Source organism: Bicyclus anynana, chromosome 2 (genome assembly GCF_947172395.1).
Source record: "Bicyclus anynana chromosome 2, ilBicAnyn1.1, whole genome shotgun sequence".
Lineage (NCBI taxonomy): Eukaryota > Metazoa > Arthropoda > Insecta > Lepidoptera > Nymphalidae > Bicyclus > Bicyclus anynana.
In genome coordinates, this window is record NC_069084.1 from 13,109,035 (window position 1) to 13,130,347 (window position 21,313).

General features: G+C 35.1%; 1 protein-coding gene across 2 annotated transcripts in view; it reads left to right on the top strand.

Moving 5' to 3' along the window:
* The window catches only part of LOC112053394 (dipeptidyl aminopeptidase-like protein 6), a 156,871-nt gene that overhangs the window by 67,073 nt on the left and 68,485 nt on the right, over positions 1-21,313 (top strand). For both annotated transcript variants that reach the window (XM_052886322.1, XM_052886325.1), the window contains exon 4: positions 17,115-17,209. In XM_052886322.1, coding sequence (XP_052742282.1) covers positions 17,115-17,209 — 95 coding nt within the window. The remainder of the gene's footprint in view (positions 1-17,114; positions 17,210-21,313) is intronic.

Below are 21,313 nucleotides of genomic sequence, written 5' to 3' on the forward strand. Positions count from 1 at the left end.
GCTGCATAAAACGTGGAAAGACAGAATAATTTCTATAAACACAAAAAGCGTCTTGCCTATGCTCTCCACCCATGCACTGATATTTCCAATATTTACATAAGCAGCTAAAAATAACCAAAAATAATCAAAAGTCACAGCTGTTGATATTAAAAAAAGAAACGCACATTTTATAAATTACTTGCCCATAAATTAATAATGGGACTGTCAATCAAACTTAACAAATAAAACAAAGAAATTAAATCAGCCTAAAACTTTTATTATTATTTAATTGATGACACAATTCGAACATTGTAACGGTTCATTTATCAAATCTGTTTCCAACAATGTATGAAAAATGGTCGGTCTCCTTTCTAATCGTTTAATGAAACATGTACAGACTATCTGATGGTATGTCTAGGTCGTTGAAATGCGAAACGGTTCGGTATCAACTTCAATAATTAGAGTGTCCCTAATTATGCCTAACCGCCGGACTGCAATTGGCTCCGCTCGATCTGGCGTACAGCCAATTTCACAGAATCACTATTTGAGTACCATTAGATAGCCTCTTATTTTTTTTATCAAATAAGTCATAAGCGCATTGCACGTTGTATATTTCTTCCTTATCTTAATTATACGTTTCAACGAGTCGCTCATATATTTGGCCTAGTTGCTAAATATTCGTAATGCCCGGGAATTCTACATTATTTGAAAAAACTCTACATTAGAGCTACATTATAGCACTACATCATAGTCTTATCTTATATCGTATATAGTACATATACAGGGTGTCTCGTAATTAATGGATAAAACGCAAACGGTAGATACACCACCTAATTATCTAAAACTATTTTAAATAGTTTTCCAAAATTTTTTTTCGGATTTTTCATATTTTCTATCTTGAATCAGTTTTTTTAATGCTATAGCTGCCCGTAATTATGATTATAAAGATCTGATTTTTGTTAAATACTACGAAATACCCAATTTACTTTAATACTATTTTTACAAATTACCAATGTACTTTAATACTATTTTTTATAATTAATATTTTATTTGTTTCGTAGAAGAATCTTTGAGTGCAATAATTATTTTTCTTAATCATTTATATGCGCGTATATAACGCTAGTATGTAACAGCTCTAAGCAGCGAGCTTTAGTCTCTAAAGTCCTTATAACAAAAGAAAGCAGGACTCATAAATTTATTTGGCTGTGCCGTTGAAACATTTATCAAATATAGCCACGATCCCGCGGGATATTACAATTTTAATGGAATGGCTTTTGTTTTATTATAATTGAATATTATCTCATACTGTAGCAACTTCGTTGATACTTCAGGACGTAATTCCAAACATTAAAAGATAATGAAAATATGATTATATATTTTAGAATTTAAATCGTCGTAAGTGTTATTCATATTAAAAGTTTGGCACTCGCCGTGTTGCATGAACCGGCTTATGACTAAGGGCCCCGTATGGGTTCAAAACTAATAGGATATACTTCGAAATTGTGTTACGTGAGTTAAGCCGGTTTTATAATAATTGAATTAATTTAAATTATTTAGTTAGTTAGAGCCTTTCGTCCGCTCGGCGTCGCTCGTTTCAACGTAATTTATGAGAGAGCAATATTTGTGGTTCCTTCGCCATAGGTTGAAATTTGTCTATTTTTCTACACGAGATTCTCTCGTTGGTCGCATGTTAGCATGCCACGTATCGCAGCCAAGTTTTTATTGTTAAGTAAAAAAAATAATTATTCAAATCTAGAAATAAAGCTAACACTCATTGATTTTTCATTCTTCAGTCTTCAAGTTTGGTGTAAGCTATTAAAAAAACATCTTTGCTGAAATTTCCTTCTACATGCCTCGTAGCAACTCCAATAATACCAGCCACAGATGTTCAAAATAGTTTCGATGTTCAAGTTAGTTTTATTGCTTTGAATATGGACGTGTAAGGATTTGAAATCAAAAGTTTTATTTGAGTAGTAAATTGTTGTAAAAGGTACTCGTATAATATAAGATAGCTGACGCCGCGCGGTTTCACCCGCGTGGTTTCTGTTCCCGTAGGAAAACGCTAAATGGGCCTTCCTCGATAAATGGGCTATCAAACACTGAAAGAATTTTTCAAATCGGTCCATTAAGTAGTTCCTGAGATTAGTGCGTTTAATCAAACAAACAAACTTCAGCTTTATGTATTAGTATACATATTATATATTCATTATATCTTCTTTATAGGCTAGGTAGATTTCCCACCTGACTTCTATAGATAGTTGCTTTATTAAGTAAAAGTTTATAGTCTAGTTTTACATCGTTCATTCACGTTTTTACGGATAAACGATTATTCATTCATTCGTGCGTTTAAATAAATTATACTTTGATACTGCTTGCTGCTTGCAGAAACTACGTATCAAGAGAATAAAACTTTGTTATGCTGTCTAATGCTTTACAGAAATGCTACAAAACTTTTTTACTGATTGAAAGCATAAGCCGCTTAAAATGTAAAAGTTTTGGGAACTGGATATTGGCCCATTGAACTAACTAGTGACAAATGTTACTTCTTACGTAACTTATAAAGAACTTTTAAAAGTTCTGGACAAAATAATACAGACAATAAAATAATATTGTATTGAAAAACAAAAAAAAATACTTGGAAGTTTATTTTATTGTGTTTCTTGTGCCTTTGAATTTTCTCTGTATCTACTAGAACACAATATAAGTAAATGTTTAAGGTAATGCCAACGACCTTCAACAAAAATTTGTCTATATTTTGACATGTTTGATCGCGAGTTTCTCTTATATTATTACAGTTTTTCTCTTATATGTTGCAAGTTATTAAACATAATCAAAACATTGTAACTTGGTTGCAGTTGCAGCATATTTTCAACCCGCGACGCAGAAAGAGGGATGTCATAAATTTAACGTGTCTGTCTGTCAGTCTGTCTGTGGCATCATAGCTCCCGAACAGATGAAGCGATTTCAATTCATGACCATCGGGGGTTTTTCAAAATTTTAAATTTTATGTTATTAAGTTACACGACAAACGGATAATACAATAATTCGCGATGAATTTGAAAGCATGGGAAATTAATAGTTTTATTCTTACTCTACTTACTTATATTACTTACTTATATTATTCTACTTTACTTACTTATATTATTCTACCCTCCGCGAAAAGCTGACGAACCCATGCGACAACGTCACCCAGGTCCGACAAAATACTCTCTCCGTACGTTTCACCCCGAAACCGGAGCATCCTCAGGAGATGTTGACTCTACAACGTGCAACATCCTCAGGAGTTGACTCTACAACGTGCAACATCCTCAACGTACAATTGCACGTTGTAGAACATTTTGTGGTTACATCACAATAAACAAAACAACAGAAACATAACATGAAGACAGTAGGATAGAAAAGGCAGCTTTATCGTTAAGTATAGCGTGGTGGATATAAGCTCCATGCTCCTTTAAGGAGGGTTGACACCGTAGTTAACTAGTTACATTAATTTTCCTAAATAAATAAATAAATGAAAATGGTGCTATTGATAATGATGATTATCTGATTCTAAAGTTAGCTTAGATAGATTCCTCTTAATTTAAATCTTTCCACAATATGTTTTAAAGTGCGACGGTATTTTCGCGATTCAGATTTTGCAATCCTTTTTCCCTTAGTGTGTTTCAAAAAGCGCTTTATGATAAAAGGTTGTAAATAATTTAATTTGGTTTGGTCGGCTGCGATTTCAATTAGTGCGGTCCATAGACGCGGCTAATCTATCCGCGACTGAATTCCGATGGCTTTAATAGGATTACAATTAAAATTGTTATTTAAATACCTAGACACTTACACAATCCAAATATTAATGCTATTAAAACAAATGTGAGTTTGATTGATTGTTTGTTATACGCTTTTATACAACCACTGCTCAACCATGTCATCACGAGCATTATCATGTTACCATCATCATCATTTACGACCCATTTTCGGCTCAATGTTGAGCACAAGTCTCCTCTCAGAATCTCAGGGGTGAGTTTAGTAGTCGACCACGTTGACCTAATGTGGATTGGCAGACTGCACACACAGAGAATTAAGAAAATTCTCAGGTATGCAGGTTTCCTCACAATGATTTTCCTTCACCGTTTGAGTATGATATTCAATTTCTTAAAATCTATAGGTAGGTAAGTTACCTAAAGATCATTCAAGCTCAGAACAAGAAAGAACGGAAATTCATAAATTATTGCTAAACACCATATTAATTACATCAACCTTCAAACAAAATTACTGTATCAAAATCGGTCCATTACTTAGAAAGCACTATAACACAGACATACATTATATGTATGATTATTTTAAAAGAGCAGCTGTTGAGTTTCTTCCCGGCTTTTCTCAGCAGAACCTGCCTTCAGAACCTTCACAAATAGTCAAACGTTTCAAAAGTGCTAATATAACTAATCTTAATTAAAATAAATTATTTTGATTTTGAGACATACCGAGCATATAACATCCGTTTTTTTAACACGCGTATATTAGCTTCACTTGTAACTATGTAAAAAAATCAAATCTTAATTTGACCCACTACCCGGTCTTCGATTAGGATGAAATTTTGCACACGCTCTGAGTTCTAATGACAATACATGACTAGCTAAGAAACGTCATTACAAATCCAAGATGGCGGCCTCCCCAAGATGGCGGACTGGCTGTTTGTAATCCGCCCCCATGATATGGATATCAAATGAAAGGGTTTACTGTCAGGAATACAAAAAAAATCGTCACGTGATTTAAATCCAAATGACTTAAAGTTATTATATCGGAAGTTAAAGAGAGATTTCTAAACGTACACACTAACTATATTTTAAATACAAAACAAGTAAGCGGTTCATCCATTTAAACGTGTCCCGTCTTAAAGTTGATTCAGGTACCCCTATATCCACAATTTGCAAGCCAACTCGCAGAATTTGTTTCAACTGAATTAATTATTCATCTCGACCCCTTTAGTGCCATTGTTTGAGTTACCCGTGTATTATGTACCTAGTAATGGCTTGAAGCTACCTTTGTATATCGGTTTACAAACCTGAGAGGAAAATTATTATAATATATATAATATTACCGATTGTTTTACGTATATGAGTATCATAAATGTGCTTTCAATTAACTACTAGTGTTTATTAATTTTAAAGTAAATTTAAATAGTTTAAAAAACTAAAAAACTCATTTTTGGCTGCGTGTGCAAAATTTCATCCTACACGAAGACCGGGTAGTGGGTCAAATTAAGATTTGATTTTTGATTTTGATGAGATTTCAAGATTTGTCTTTCCTACATAGTTGAGGTGATTGGGAAGGCCGCTATATTGGATTTGTAATGACGTTTCTTAGCTAATCATGTATTGTCATTAGAACTCAGAGCGTGTGCAAAATTTCATCCTAATCAAGAACCGGAAAGTGGGTCAAATTAAGATTCCAAGATTTTCTTAGAAGAAGAAGAAGAAATATACTTTATTGTACATTAAAAACAAAAATAATCAATAACTTATAATAACACTTAGAAACTAATGTACAAATGGCGGTCTTATCGCTAAAGAGCGATCTCTTCCAGACAACCACTGTGGAAGAGAAAAAAAAAAAACGTAAGCACCGATTCGGGTATACGCACACAAAAATAAGAAAAGTTAAGTAATTTAAATACATAAATAATATGCAATAATACATAATAATAATACAAACAGACTATACTTAACTACATCATACATATATACATAGAAATACATATATATATATATATACATACATACATACATACATACATACATACATACATACATACATACATACATACATACATGAAAACCTGCAAATCACGCATGTAATCTAAATTTATTCAGCCATTATAGCTTGATTCGGATTCAGAACTTGCTTTAATTTTCGTGTGCTTCTTTTTGGTTTCCTGGTCACCACTGGTGCTCCTGGTGGACGGGATGCCCTTGCAATTGCAATTTAAGCAATTGCTTAAATAGCTTAGAGGCTAATCCAGGACTGGCTCGCTAGAAATCTGGAATATTCAGACCTTTTTTATCATATAATCCGAGTAAGGTATAATTGCATGATTTATTTTATTCATCTGAAATGTTTTATACTTGATAGATTGATGGTTTGTAACTTGTAAAATTGCTGACTCCCTAAGCCACCATGATCCCCTTTAGACGGCCATTTTGACAGCCTCCGTGGCGCAGTGGTATGCGCCGTGGATTGACATGACGGAGGTCCTGGGTTCGATTCCCGGCTGGCTATAGGTCTGGCTGGCTTCCATCTTAGATTTCATCATCACTTAACATCAGGTGAGATTGTAGTCAAGGGCTAACTTGTAAAGAATAAAAAAAGAGACCCTAGTAGTCTACCGTACTAACCTGCATCATCGCTTACCATTAGGAGTGATTTCTGCGAAACATTTGCTCATGAATCAGAAAAAGAATCTAGTAGAAGTAAGGGGTTAATTTTGAACCACTTGATTGTCGAGCTAAGCATTCACTACTACAAACATACAACCTTTCAACATCAACTAACATACAAACATACATAGCTATCGATAATCCTGGATAAACCCATATCAGTAGGATTATCGATAGCTCTTACGCCAAAGAGAATATTAAATTATTGCGGTCATCCCTAACCTCCTTCAGGCGCTTTCCGTGTAATTAACTGTTATTAATATAATTAACGGGTTTTTAATTGATACACAGCGGTTGGGAACGAAGTCAGCTACTTGTTCTTATCGCATCATTGGTCGGATCAGTGAAATGGTACATTTGTCAAAGAACAGTCAATCACTTTTCTAACATAAGGAAAAGGAGAAACTAAATAAGATCGTTCTATTGATAAAACGTTTAGTTCGATCCGGACTATTAAGGATTGCGTGCTTGCCTCAACAAAATCCAAATAGATGGGTTGTTGTATGTCATGTTGTGGCCCTTTTTACGCATCGTTAGCGTGCTCGATGAAAAGAGATATAGAGACCAGCTTCTATGAAAGTCATCTTCATCTCAAGATTTCATTAGTATATTTGATATAAATAGGTTCTGTAGATTAAATTAGCATTTTAAACTGTTTGTATTTTCGTTATCGGTATTACCGACGTACAATACAAAAGTACAATACAAAAGTACAATTTGTATTATGGAATTTATATACAATTTTCGTTCTCCGATTACGTTTTTTAAAGGCAATTGCTATTATATTAAGCTTATATTTAGTTATAGTCTTCCTTCTAATTTCATTACATATTATCCTACTTCTGTAAAGTTTTTCACGTATTTAGCTGATGGGGGGAAACTTGGCTTTAACAAATAATAGCTCTTAAAACCTTTATACTGTACACACAGATACTTAATAGAAAAATAGTGGTAGAAAAAAAACAAACATTTATAAGCTATGACATTTTCTAAAAACATATTTTAGACCTTTGTAGGATAGAACTTTTTATAACGTGACATGACCAGTAGGCCTAGCAAGCGTCAACTTATTGCGTGAAGACAAAAAGACATATTGTCGACCAATAGCAGCGAATTTGAAAATATCGTCTCTTCTTTTTTCGCGGTGGGACAAAAGAGGCGATAATATTTTCGATGTGATGATTGATGGTGAAATCACAGGCACATGAAGCTTAAAACGCTTATTCCACTAGTTGATGAGGGCATCGCTGTGTAGGACGTGTTCTTAACGTGTGACCAGCAAGCAAACTTCTATTCTATTCAAATCATTGACGTACTATACTAGTTCACATATACGAAGTGAGATTCTATGTAACAAATGTCATCTGGTGCCTACTGGTACTATCATACAGTAGTTAGATGTCATTTTTAAATTGATTTGATGTTCATTTTAATAGGTTGATCATAAAGACCAAAATGGTGATTAGGTCATCTGAGGGAATTGACAGGTGATGGGGTTTCCACCTTGTAATGAGATGGATTTGTTGATACGTTGCTCCAGAGCTAGTGTAGATGTAACTGATTGAATGTGACTGATTGTCACATTGGGTTGGATTGAATAAAAAAAAAGTCAACATTATTAGAGCTTTTAGAAATAACGGTTAATACGAGTTTCTATTTAAGATGTTCCAGCTTTTTGTCTCTAATTTCAAATTTGACCTTCTTTTTCGTCTAAGTTTAAAGACGCTAAAATTTAAGCTCGAAGAAATTGCACTTTGAAACATAATAAAACTCATCTTTGAAACTATTTTGAGTATTTAATTCTGCAAAGTAAAAGCAGTCTGAAACTATTTCGGCGTATAAAAGGCTGACCCTCTTTACACATCGTTAACCCGCTCTGTGAATTAAACATGTTTGTGTGAGCCTACGAGAACACTAGAGATCACCGCCGCAGCGCGCCGCTAGAAGCAACGCTTTAGCATTTTTTTTTAAATAACCAGTTTATATACATAACTTGGTCGCTAACTATGGCTCCTATAAGACTCAAAGTCATTCAGCGGGCGATGGAGCGTTATGCTTGGAGTTTTTTCTGCATGATCGTATGATAATGAGGAGATCCGCCGACGGACCAAATTTGCTGACATAACTCAGCGAGTCGTGATGAAGTGGCAATGGGCAGGCCACGTAGTTCGAAGAGCCGATGTATATTGTGGTCCCAAGGAATGGCGACCCCGGAGCGGAAAGCACAGTGTTGGTCGACCCCTCACTAGGTGGACCGGGGACATTAAGCGTGTTGCAGGAAGCTGCTGGCGGCTCAAGACCGTTTGGAAGTCCATGCAAGAGGCCTATGCTAATGACGATGATGATGATGATGACGATGATGATACATAACTTAACCAATAGCTGTTACTATGTGTATAGGTATATGTACTAGCGGCATAACCGGAAATACCGCTATCTCTTTCATTGCTTAGGGATGAAATAGATGGGACTGGGACAACTGCGCTGCTATTGCACGATATATTGTCTATTAAATAAACCATAAATCTTTTGTACCGACTCTTAAATCTATGGGAAAACCCTAACAAAAAACATCATGTAGGTAATCACTTCGAGTTAGATGAAATTGGTGTAAGACCTTATATTATATTAGTCCAGTTAATATTTAATACCTAAAATATAATCAAAGCTACATAAATTCCCATAAAAAATTGGTAATATCCTTTAAAACATAATTTAGAAAGTCCTCATCGCAGCGGTATTCTCAACAGATTTATTAAATAAATCTTAAACACAGTTACAGTTCAACACAGTTACAGTCGTAAAAATTTATAACTATTTTATATGCTCCTTAAACTCATTATACACCATGAATTATATTTAGTCAGTAGGTAATCTTACTGCGAAATAGCAGAACAATATAAACTTTACACTCTGGTAATAGTATAAAGTTTATATTTGGAAATCCAATATTAAACTTTTTATTGAGTGATTCAGAACAGCTTCAGTTAATGACCAGTTTAGTGTCGATCGTTGTAATAAATTGGGCCGGGGTGAATTTTAATAGAATTTTATATTCCGCAGCCATAGATTTTTTATATTTTTTTATCGTCTGCGTCTTCTCTTACTATCGTAGGTACATGTATTATCTATGTGATAGCAGTTAGCTTATACTTAGTACTATCGGACGCCCGTGACTTCGTACGCTTGAAATTCGTTTTTTTTCAAATCCCAAAGGGTTCTCGTATCAATCTATTTTTATTTTCGAAACATGACATATTTAGAACATCTAAGTCCAGAAATCAGAGGCGTCTCTAACTCACGTAGCGCCCGGGTGCAATCATCACCCTAACCCTAGCGTGCTGAGGACTGTTAAAATGGAATATGTGTAGCAAACATCTAAATTTCTTTTTTATTGTTTACAAGTTAGCCCCTGACTCATCCGATGGTAAGTGATGATGCAGTCTAAGATGGAAGCGGGCTAACTTGTTAGGAGGAGGATGAAAATCCACACACTTTTCGATTTCTACACGGCATCGTACCGGAACGCTAAAATGCTTGGCGATACGTCTTTGCCAGTAGGGTGGTAACTAGCCACGGCCGAAGCCACCCACCAGCCAAAAATCCAAATCCTTCTACTGCTTTTATTTCTGAAGAAATAAAAATTATAATTATTTTCATTCTTAGGTACGTATCTATCTAGGTGCAGTTTAGCCAAAGCGATAACAGTTTAACCTAAGGGCACTCGGGTGCCCCTGATATTGATAGTAGGTAATGGAATTTCATTACATCATCAGACCTGCTTTAAAGCCTCAGACCAATTATAGAAGAACCTGTATCGCACTCATAGTCACGAACAAAATTGTCTGTCATTTTCTGAAGAAAACGAGCTTAGATTTGGTATATATCTTCTACTGAACTAGAAGTTTTTGCCCGTTTTTGACACAATTCAATTACACAAAAAGGTATTTTTATGGAGCTCTTTAACCGACGAACACGATTACAACTATTTAACATCGATTCTGTAGAGATAGTTTTTATAATCGCATTAGATCGTTGATCATATACTTTGACAGAAAAGTAACGTTTAGCAAGGCAGGTCCTATACAATAATTGGTCTGAGTTTAAAGCGGATTGTAGATATACTCGTAAGATTATCTCCAGACACTATAATTCACTATATCAACCTCTGTTTAGGGAATATTTGACGCATTTTTAAGGTCACGACCCCTCTTATCTCTAAGTTCAATAGTTACAAGAAACTTACGAATAAAGAAACCCCAACTAATATAAAAGCAGTTTCCCCATCTCACAAAATATCAAAAAGCAATTCTTTCATTTATAACTGTTAACCAACTGACGTCGATAAATTGGATTTGTAGAAAAGTTTTCTATCGAAGGTTCCAAGTAGTAAATTATGTCTACGACATGTAAGAACCGAGGGAAAATTGTTTTATTGCTTTTTTTCTTTACAAGTTAGCCCTTGACTACAATCTCACCTGATGGTAAGTGATGATGATGAACTTGTTAGAGTAGGATGAAAATCTACACCCCTTTCAATTTCTATACACGACATCGTTCCGTTAAATGGCTTGGCAGTACGTCTTTAACGGTAGGGTGGTAACTAACCACGGCCGAAGCCTTCTACAAGCCAGACCTGGATTAAGGAAAGATACTGTCGCTATTTTAGAATTTAAACTATCGTGAGTATTATTCATATTAATTTATTATGAAACATGACGAAAACTCACGGCACGATCCAAAATGCCGCTGAAGTGTGCGCGCGCAAGAACCAGCTCATGATTAAGGGCTCCGAATATATAATCCGAAGTTGTATCGAGTGAGTTCTAGCCACGTTTCATAATACATTAATACTGACTGTCTGTCGCATTTACAATATTAGTATGGTTAGGCTCCCGTTTGATTATATATTATTATTATATTAGTATAATATAGTTTTATAGAGCCGTTATAGCCCAGTGACCTCCGACTCCGATTCCGGAGGGTGAGGGTTCAAATCCGGTCCGGGGCATGCAACCTCCAACTTTTCAGTTGTGTGCATTTTAAGTAATTAAATATCACGTGTCTCAAACGGTGAAGGAAAACATCGTGAGGAAACCTACATATTTTCTTAATTCTCTGCGTGTGTAAAGTTTGCCAATCCGCATGGACTATTTGCCTAACCTCTCATTCTGAGAGGAGAATCGAGCTCAGCATTGAGCTGATATTACATACACATATAATATATATACCCGTATAACATAACGACTTAGTGTTAGAGATATTTTCACAGGTGCTTTGGCGAAAGTCCATACGCTATAAAATATTAAAGATATTACGATACGATAAAATGCAATATTCCATTTGTGGAGTTTCGCTTTCTATATCTGTGAGTGTAGACTAGGACGTTCTTGGTAAGCTTAGCTTCAGTTTTATGTCAAAAAATGTGTTTATAACTTTGAACATTGAAATAACCGGCCAAGGGCTAGGCGGACAGCCACAATGTCCCACAAATTGCGTATATTATCTCGATCCGACTCTCAGAAATTTTCATTACCTGGTAACCCAGTTAGCTACCAGAATCAAGAATTTTCGTAAATAAAAAAGTTGAGCGTCTCATCAAGATGAAGCTACTCACGGAAAATTAACTTGATAGTAATCAATTGTAAGAATGTTCCACAGATCCTGGGCTTGTAGATTTGAATGGAATTAGATTTGGGATGTATCAAAGCATTCTGCTAACGAAAACATACAATACGATCACTTTATATCGCTTAATTGCTGAGTAAACATACGGGCCACCTGATGTTAAGTGATTACTGCCGCCTGTTGTCATTTGCACCGGAGTACCAAAGTGACCAAGTTAATGCGTTGCCGGCCTTTGAGGGATTAGCTTATCCACCCTTCAAATAGCCCTATATTTCACTTCTACGAGTATCATGCGACTATAACAGATTATGTGAATGACCAAAGTCATATAAATCCAATAAATTATATTATTAGATCAAGGTATTTCGGGGAAGTGCCGTGATAGCCCAGTAGATAATATGAGCTCTGCCTTTGATTTGATTAAAGGTTCGAATCCGGTCCAGGGCACGCATCTAAAATTTTCAGGCATGTACATATTAAGAAATTAAATATCACATGTCTTAAACGGTGAAGGAAAAACATCGTGAAGAAACCTGCATACCTGACAATAGTGTGTGAAGTCTGCCAATCTGCCACTAAGGCCTAACACCCTCTCTTTCTGTGAGGAGACCCATGCTCAATAGTGAGCTGAATATAGGTTGTTAATGATGATGATATTAAATATGAAGTGCCTCAAAAGGTGAAGGAAAAACGTCGTAAGGAAACCTGCATACCTGAGAATTTTCTTAATTCTCTACGTACTCGTATGTAAAGTTTATTCCGAATTGCGAGCTTGGTGAACTATCCTAAACTCTCTCATTCTGAGAGGAGAATCGTGCACAACAATGAACCGAATATAAGTTGGTACTGATGAATAATATTACATAGATAATCATTGGAACAGTATGTTGGGTCTAAGCTCCATAATTCTGTAAGGTCTGGCCCTGTAATGGGCCGTTGACACAGGTTGACTTTAACAAGGAAGATAACCTGAAGGTTACTTTGAACATATATGAGTTTTACGGCTGTTTTATGTAAATTTATTCTGTTTGGCTTTGGGATGAGTAACATGACAGAGAAAGCGCGTTGGTGTGTGACTACATGAAACTAAACATACGAGTACAATTCGTGCGAATTAATTTGACAGCGTGCTCCAAAGTGTCCAAAGTGCTGGAATGGCGACCCCGCACTAGTAAGCGCAGTGTTGGCCGACCCCCCACCAGGTGGACTGACGACATCAAGCGAGTCGCAGGGATTCGCTGGATGCAGGTGGCTCAGTATCGTGATGTTTGGAAGTCCTTACAAAAGGCCTATGTCCTGCAGTGGACGTCCATTGGCTGATATGATGATGATGATGATGATGAATTTGACAGCTGACTCAAATGACGTTTGTATGGTTCTGAGTCCAAAAAAGTTTCGGCTTTCAGTTAAAAAATTGAGCCGAAAATACGTGAACCACTATAGTAAATAGTATACTTATTTATTCGTTTACTAAAACTGCCAAATATTCAATCACTTTGATAAAATTTTAAATATTTCAAATAACTCCTCTTAAATTTAACTACCAAAACTTGGTTTCTTTCGTACATATATTTATTTCGTATATTGGAAGTTTCAGGTTCTGTTTCAGCCGTGCAACTGTGATCCTAACAGGGTCGAGTTGCGAGCCAAGTGTCAAGTTTATACGCACAAGTAATAAGTATTGTTCATGTCCTAAAACTGAAGGATTCTTATTACTGCAGACACACACACAGTCAGTTTTAAACCAATGCATCTGTCAAATAACTTACCATTACATCCAAATCAAACGGTCTTCCAGGAATGTATTAGATTACTAGCGCACGCGGTGTAGTTCAGTTTTTCACAAATCCCGCGGGAACCATGGATGAAAAGTAGCCTTTGTGTTAATCCAGACTATAATTTATCTCTACTTCAAATTTCAAGTGATTCGGTTCAGTAGGAGAGGCGAGAAAGAGTAACAAACATTCATGCCATCAAAATCATCAGGTTTTCGCAAATCTCGAGAATCCATGGATTTTTCGGGATAAAAATAGTAGCGGCGTTAAAGAGTAACAAACATCCAAACAAACATACATCCATACAAACTTTCGCGTTTATAATATTAGTAGGATACGAGTACGTCATATTTGTCGTTTCCCGCTACAAACCAATCCGTAACCCATCACATTAGTATAATTATGCGACGGTTCATTAAGATCTCGGCATACAAGGTTACGTAACGACCTAAATACCGCTCGAAATGCTCTAAGAACACTCAAATATAAAACATGTTTAGGTACTTTAATTATAATGTCTAAGAACTCGTCGCTCGCTTAGCCTATGCGGCTCAAGAGTCCCTGGGTTGGGCTTTGAAAAATTATTTCTTTTCTTTCTTCCAAAAAAATCTCAGTAGCATCCTGGACTCCGAGTTAAGCACTAGAAGAGCACAATAATTAATTAACACCTTATTAATAATAGTTATCGTTACAGAGTCCAAATCTTAGAGTAGGCACTCTTAGTTTACGCTCGCGTATCCGCATTGGCACAATGCGGTGGGTTTCAGCTCCAAACTCCCCTCCAATAAAGATAGAAGCCTGGCCGTGTAGGGGGTGTATAAAAATAATTGCGGGTCTGCTGATGATGAATATAAAGTCTAACATGAGTAATGTAAGTGTCTAACTAAAATTTAATTGAAATATTGTACATAACTGAAAACACCGGCATTAATTTGTGAAGTTGAATTATACACGCCATTGACGATCAATGATTCGTTTCTGCAGCACCCACGACTATAACTGGTCGTGTATTGGTCATTGCGTGCATGATGGCTCGACTTATGAAACGTCTGCGCTGCAGAAACGTGAGAATAATTGACCGTCAATGGTTGACTCTAAGTATCAAATCTACTAATCAATTTAGGGCATCTAAATGGTTCCTGTAACTATTCGTTATCGCTGTGTCACTTTGGCTGGACATGCGACCGCGTGTCTCGATCGTACATATGAGAACGTTTACTTCTCATAAAATAAGGAACAAGTTTTAATAATAAGCACACAAGTAAATAACTCGACGGTAGATACTCGAAAGATAAATTATAGAAACGAACAATGAAAAAACAAATTACTACGTATAAAATTACCGTGTAATGTTTGAGGAACGAAAACAATCTTATCGAGCTCGCCTAATTTATCTTTATCGAGGAACTTTTTGGAAAAACACTTTTATTTTTGTGTTTTCCTATCGAGTCAAAATGTCCCAATTTTTATGCCTCCCAAAATATCACCGGCGAAAGCTTTTGCAATGATTGGAATGAATATTTGACGCAAACTCTACACGTTAGATATGTATGGTATAGTAAAAAGTTGTGAATAAAAAATATATTCATATAAAAGTGTTAGTATGAGCTATATTCTTATACTATCAAATGAATGAGATTAAAAAACCGGTCAAGTGCGTGTCGGGCCACGCGCAGTATAGGGTTCCGTAAATTAAGTTAGTACTTTTATCCCATATGTAATGCACAAAACTACCGATAACGTATCCCACATCATGGGATAGACGATAAAAAATCGTTGATAAAAAATCATCCTCACGGAAGGAACTTTTTTAAAAATTTTCTTTTTACCACTTTCTAGATATAATTGTACACACTTATATGTACCAAATTTGAGCTTTCTAGTTTTAACAGACTCTGAGTTATCTTACTGACAACTTTATCTTTTTAATTAACAACGGAACAGGTAAACAATTTTCGATTCCCAATTACTTACGTTTTTTTAAGTTAGTCGACTATTACTCTTTAAATAGCAATTATTGCTACTTAGCTGTTATTATCTTCCGTGTAATTTTATTTGAGTGATAACCGTTTAGCCGGTAGAGGGTGTGGATACTTGACTCTAACAAAAATTTGCTGTTAAAAGCTTAATATTTTACAATCGGATCCCTAAATCGAAAAATATTGGTAAAAGACCCCTTAAGTCTTTCAAAGACATATCATAATGTACGTTTCCATTGGAGAAAGAAAAAACCAGTGTAATGGTTTCGGCTTGAAAGCGCAGCGAAAACTCATATTCGCATTAACAATTTGTTGGGATTTTAAAAACCACTTTTAATATCAGTAAAGATAAGTCCAATACTAATACCATCTTGCATAAACTTGCAAGATGTTAACGGTTGTTCAGTGTTGTCATCGATAAAATGTTGTTTACAAAGTTAGACGTTATTTGAAAGAGTTAAACTCGTATAGTATAACTTGGAAAATCGACTCGTTTATGTATGTGCGAGTCGTAAAAGCTCATATCTATCATATGTAACTACTGTTGAACTTTTTTACGAGCGAAATCATGTATTCCGTCAACTAGAGACGTAATAAAACTTATACTTGGATCGTGGTCAACTATTTTGCTCAACCTGTTGTACTTCGGGCGGTAGGTGCGGTACTATTATTATTTTAATTAGGCACAACTATCGAAGGCTAATAGTTGAACTGAACTTAACCGTGAAAATCGGTTATTCGCTTACAACATGGACGATGTTGCAGGCATGATCATTGATCATTCAGACATGTTTGCTTCAATAGGTAACTACAATCCAAACACCCTAGAAACTCTATATGTATGTATGACTAGCGGACGCCCGCGACTTCGTCCGCGTGAAATTTAGTTTTTCACAAATCCCTCGGGAACCAAGAATTTTTCCGGAATTAAAAGTGGCCTATGTGTTAATCCAGAGTACTTCCATTTCAAATTCCAGCCAAATCGGTCCAGTAGTTGCGGCGTTAAAAAATAACAAACATCCATACAAACTTTCGCGTTTATAATATTAGTAGGATACTAGGGTTACGCTAGCGGCTGCGCCCGTGTATTTTTTTCATTTAAATCTGCTCAGCAGGTATTTTTCGTAAAAGAAAAATAAACCGATACAATCATTCTAACAAATTCATCTTTCAATTCATGATTTTAAATCAGCAAATTGAAATGCTAGCTGTAGATCAGGTCTAGTAGAATATAGACTCTTATAAACGTTTAGTGAAGTTAAGTAAAAAAAAAATATATGAAAATAAAAATTTAAAAAAAAAGTTAATTATAATATTATTGTTCGCAGGTGACGAGTTCGTGTATCGAGATCCATGGGGCGGAATTAGCCTCATGTTCGCAGTGAATCAAACCTCAAAGACTCTCATGCCGAATACAACATTTGTAAGTATAAAGTAATTTATTTAATAACTCCACAATTACGGATACATAATTATAAGTAAGGATTGGTTTTTTTAACCCCCGACGTAAAAAAAGGGGTGTTATAAGTTTGACGTCGATGTCTGTCTGGGGCATCGCATCACTTAAACGGGTGGTCTGATTTTGGTGTGGTTTATTTTATTTAAAAGCCAGTTTCTTTTCCGTTGTTCTTAGCTATGGATAGTTAATATTCGTCAACAGTGAAAGAGTATCAATAACCTCTTTTCCAAAATAATATAATTCATTTTAACCCCCGACGCAACAAAAAAAGGTTGTTATAAGTTTAACTGTCTGTGTCTATGTCTATCCGTAGACCTCAAACGGAAGGACCGATTTCAATGTAGTTTATTTTATTTGAAAGCCAGTACTTAAGTAAAAACTTTTTTTAACCAACAGCTCATCTATTACAACACTTTTCTGTTAAGATGAAAATAACTTTTGGCATAAACATCGTTATGTTTATGACCTTCGGGGGTTTCTTTTGTTTTTTAAATTGTAACTTGTTTATAGTAAGAGTATACGGAACAAGTAGATTGACCTGACAATAAAGCAACACTTCATAGGGCATGCTCCGTGCACGTGATCTTCAGCCTTAGATGAGCTTCACCATACCACTTAGATCGGAATCTTATAAGCCTCAACAGACATGAGGCCGGAAACAAAAATACACTGGGAAAAACAATTTTCTTTTTTTTCGAATAACTGCCAAGTATATTAAACAAAGCAAAAGACTGTCGTGTCAATCAAGTAATGTAATAGAATATCTTGTTGCCTACATTTAAAATATCCAAAAGTGGAAATGAAATAAAAGCGGAAAAGAATTCTTTATAAAATTGCCGAAGGTTACGAAAGTTCTCGAACGATTTCAACAAAATAACAAAAATAACAAAAGGGATTTGAAGATTTTTACATAAAATATTCACATTGAGATTTCTTATACCTTTATTAAAAAGGGAACTATAAAAGTCAAGGTGCAATCACTGAATTCGATAGTAGTAAGAATTATTGGAAGGAGGTTCGGGAAGGGAAGAAAATTCAATTATATTAGCAGCTGTTGACCTTATTCGGCTCGGTGATAAATCGGTTTCTTGAATTAATTAACACTAACGCTTTTGCTTCGACAACCTTCGCAGGGAATTCACACAATTATTGTACGCTGAAACTCTACCTTAGTAACCCTTAGTACAATTTCTTATAATTTGGTCAAAGTTACTGTATTCATACATACATATTACATATATATTTATTAATAATATTAGAAAGGCGAAAGTTTGTGTGTGTGCAAGTATGTTTGTTCCTCCTTTACACTGCGGCTACTGAAACGATTTAGCTGAAATTTGGAATGGAAATAGATTTTACTCTAGATTAACACACAGGCTACTTTTCATCCCGAAAAAATCCATAGTTCCCGCGGGATTAGTGAAAAACTGAATTCCACGCGGATGAAGTCGCGTTCGTTAGCTAGTTTATTATAAATTCGAATGTGAAGATGTTTGTTTGTTACAGTTTGATGTCCTAACTTTTAGACTAATTTTTATAAAATTTTCAAATAGTTAGGTCAATTGGTCTCATGTACAAAATAGTCCATTTTAGTGTTATTACGTTCAGATTATGTATTTATCATCTTGATTTTGTCATCATGTTGGATGACTTCAAACGCAAGATTTGGAATTTAAGTAGCAGTATAGTATCCAGGAAAATATCTGAATCGGGGAGTAGCATATAAAAATGTACACACGAAGCCGCCTTTATTAGCTATTATTAGTAATAGAAATGGAATAAAATAACACAAGCTGGAATGTATAAACTGTATTTCAAATAACTTATTACTCATTCTTAAACAAATCGTTACTTTGGTAGATGGATAATACATTAATTAAATTTACTTCACGCCACTTATTCCCATGTCCCCTCTTTTACATAGAGTATATACCACAATACCAAACCAACCTCAGAATATAACCATAATCATTAATAAACAGTACAGATTAAAACATTTATCTGGAAGAAGGAGTTTTTATATGTTGTCTTATGTATTTATAATTATTTAAATAATTAAAAATCTAACATTAGTATCACATCATACTAATATTATAAAGGCGAAAGTTTGTGTGTGTAAGTATGTCTGTTACTCCTTTAGGTTACACCTAATTAACCGATTTGGGTGAAATTTAGAATGGACGTAGGTTTTACCCTGGATTAAAATATATGCTACTTAGATCCGGAAAAAAGTCAGGTTTTTTTTTCAGTTCACGTGGAATTTATAATAAACAGAATTTCACGCGAACAGAGTGGTGTCAGCTAGTTATAAATATCTCTAAATAAAAATTATTCAAATCAAAGTCGCTCCAAAAACTATTGTCTCATCCGGTCTTTTAAGGATTTACCTTAGCCATACGACCCTTGTAAGTTTTCAAGTACCAAACAATCTCACACCTGTGTTATGTTAATCTGCCAATTTGTACGTACTCGTAGATGTCAAAACGTTACGTAGAACGACCTTAGGCCGTTCATTAAGCCTGAGATTACGACATATATCGTAAAGCTAAAAAAAAAAACATATTGTCGACCAATAGATGCCGAATCGAAAATATCGCTGTCTCTTTCGTCGATATGAGAAGAAAGATTAAATGAAATACTTTATTTACTGATTTGAGTTTACAAGATCATAACAAATAAATATAATCTGTTCTGAGAGTGGGATATTTTCCATTCGCCGCTATTGATTGACAATATACCTTTCTGTCTTTAAGAGATACATACATGTCCTACAGATCACAAAATGTGAACTTGGCAAGTTTGAAAAAGTATATTCGTGGTCATTGCAAGTCCAGGCACTGTAATCCTCCCAATTTTGCATAAAACCAAAAGTTCAAATTTAGAAGTATTATAATTTTAGATATTTTTAACCAAGTACTTTCACAAATAAACCTGATTTTAAGCTTTGTCTATAGGTAAAGTGAACTTCGACCAGATAGACCATTCACGTAAATAAGGTGAATTCACGGAGGACTGGATGTATTGGCGAGTTTTGGGAATAACAAATGTTTACCCGTGAATCAGGCTGTTGATGAAGATGATTATGATGGACTTTAAAGTGCATCTAAACTTGGCATTTGATTGGATTTCAATCCTTTTTTACCCGAACAATTAGCCGATAGGAACTTGGCCCCCTTTTTAACAGATATATTTTTGGTGGGTTAGATTCACAGCAACGTTTGTAAAAGTACATTGACTTCCACATAAGTAAGTGTTGATTTACGTTCGTTATTATATACAGCGAAAATAAATCAACCTAGTAAAAGTTCCTATCGTAAGGAAAAGTTTTGTTCCTTATTACCTACCTCAATTGGTAACAATTACGAGAAAAACTTTTTCCTGATAAAATAAACGTATACATTTTTAATCTGTCGATAGTTAGAAATGAACTTTGTTATGTATGTTGACGTAAGTCAGTAAAGCCCACTTGTTGGCCGGATATCGATAAAGTCTAGCTGACAGCTTCAATATTGATGACTGACCAAGTTTATAGTTTGCGCTTTGCCGCTTTATCTGTATTTGTACCGTCAACATCGGGTACGGCTTAATCGAATACGAGTTTAAAGAGATGTTAAGACATGGTGTGAAAATATAATATTCTTTTTCTACTCCCATTTCGTAATCTACTATAAGACCTCAAACCATATACAAAACTATTCATGCCTACAGGTCGTTTGGTAATGTTCATCCACATGGGTAAACTGTCCTTCCTACAATGATTTTTTTAGCCTAACGCCATTTATGTACCTATATATTATTTACCAAACTTTGTTAATTCTTTTACTTATTTCTTTTAACGTGGTTGTAGAAAAATTTTGTTTGTCACTGCTTCGCCTTATTGCACAAAAATCATTCGTGCTCCAATGGCCCTCATTACATGACAGTGGCATATTAAGTAATCTATTGTACACTAGATTATGCCTCGTCACATCCTGTGAATATACCATGTAGCACTTTATTTGATATAGCGGGTCCGACATTAGTATAGTAGTTATTTGTAGAGTATTTGTTGTATTGGAATATATTTTC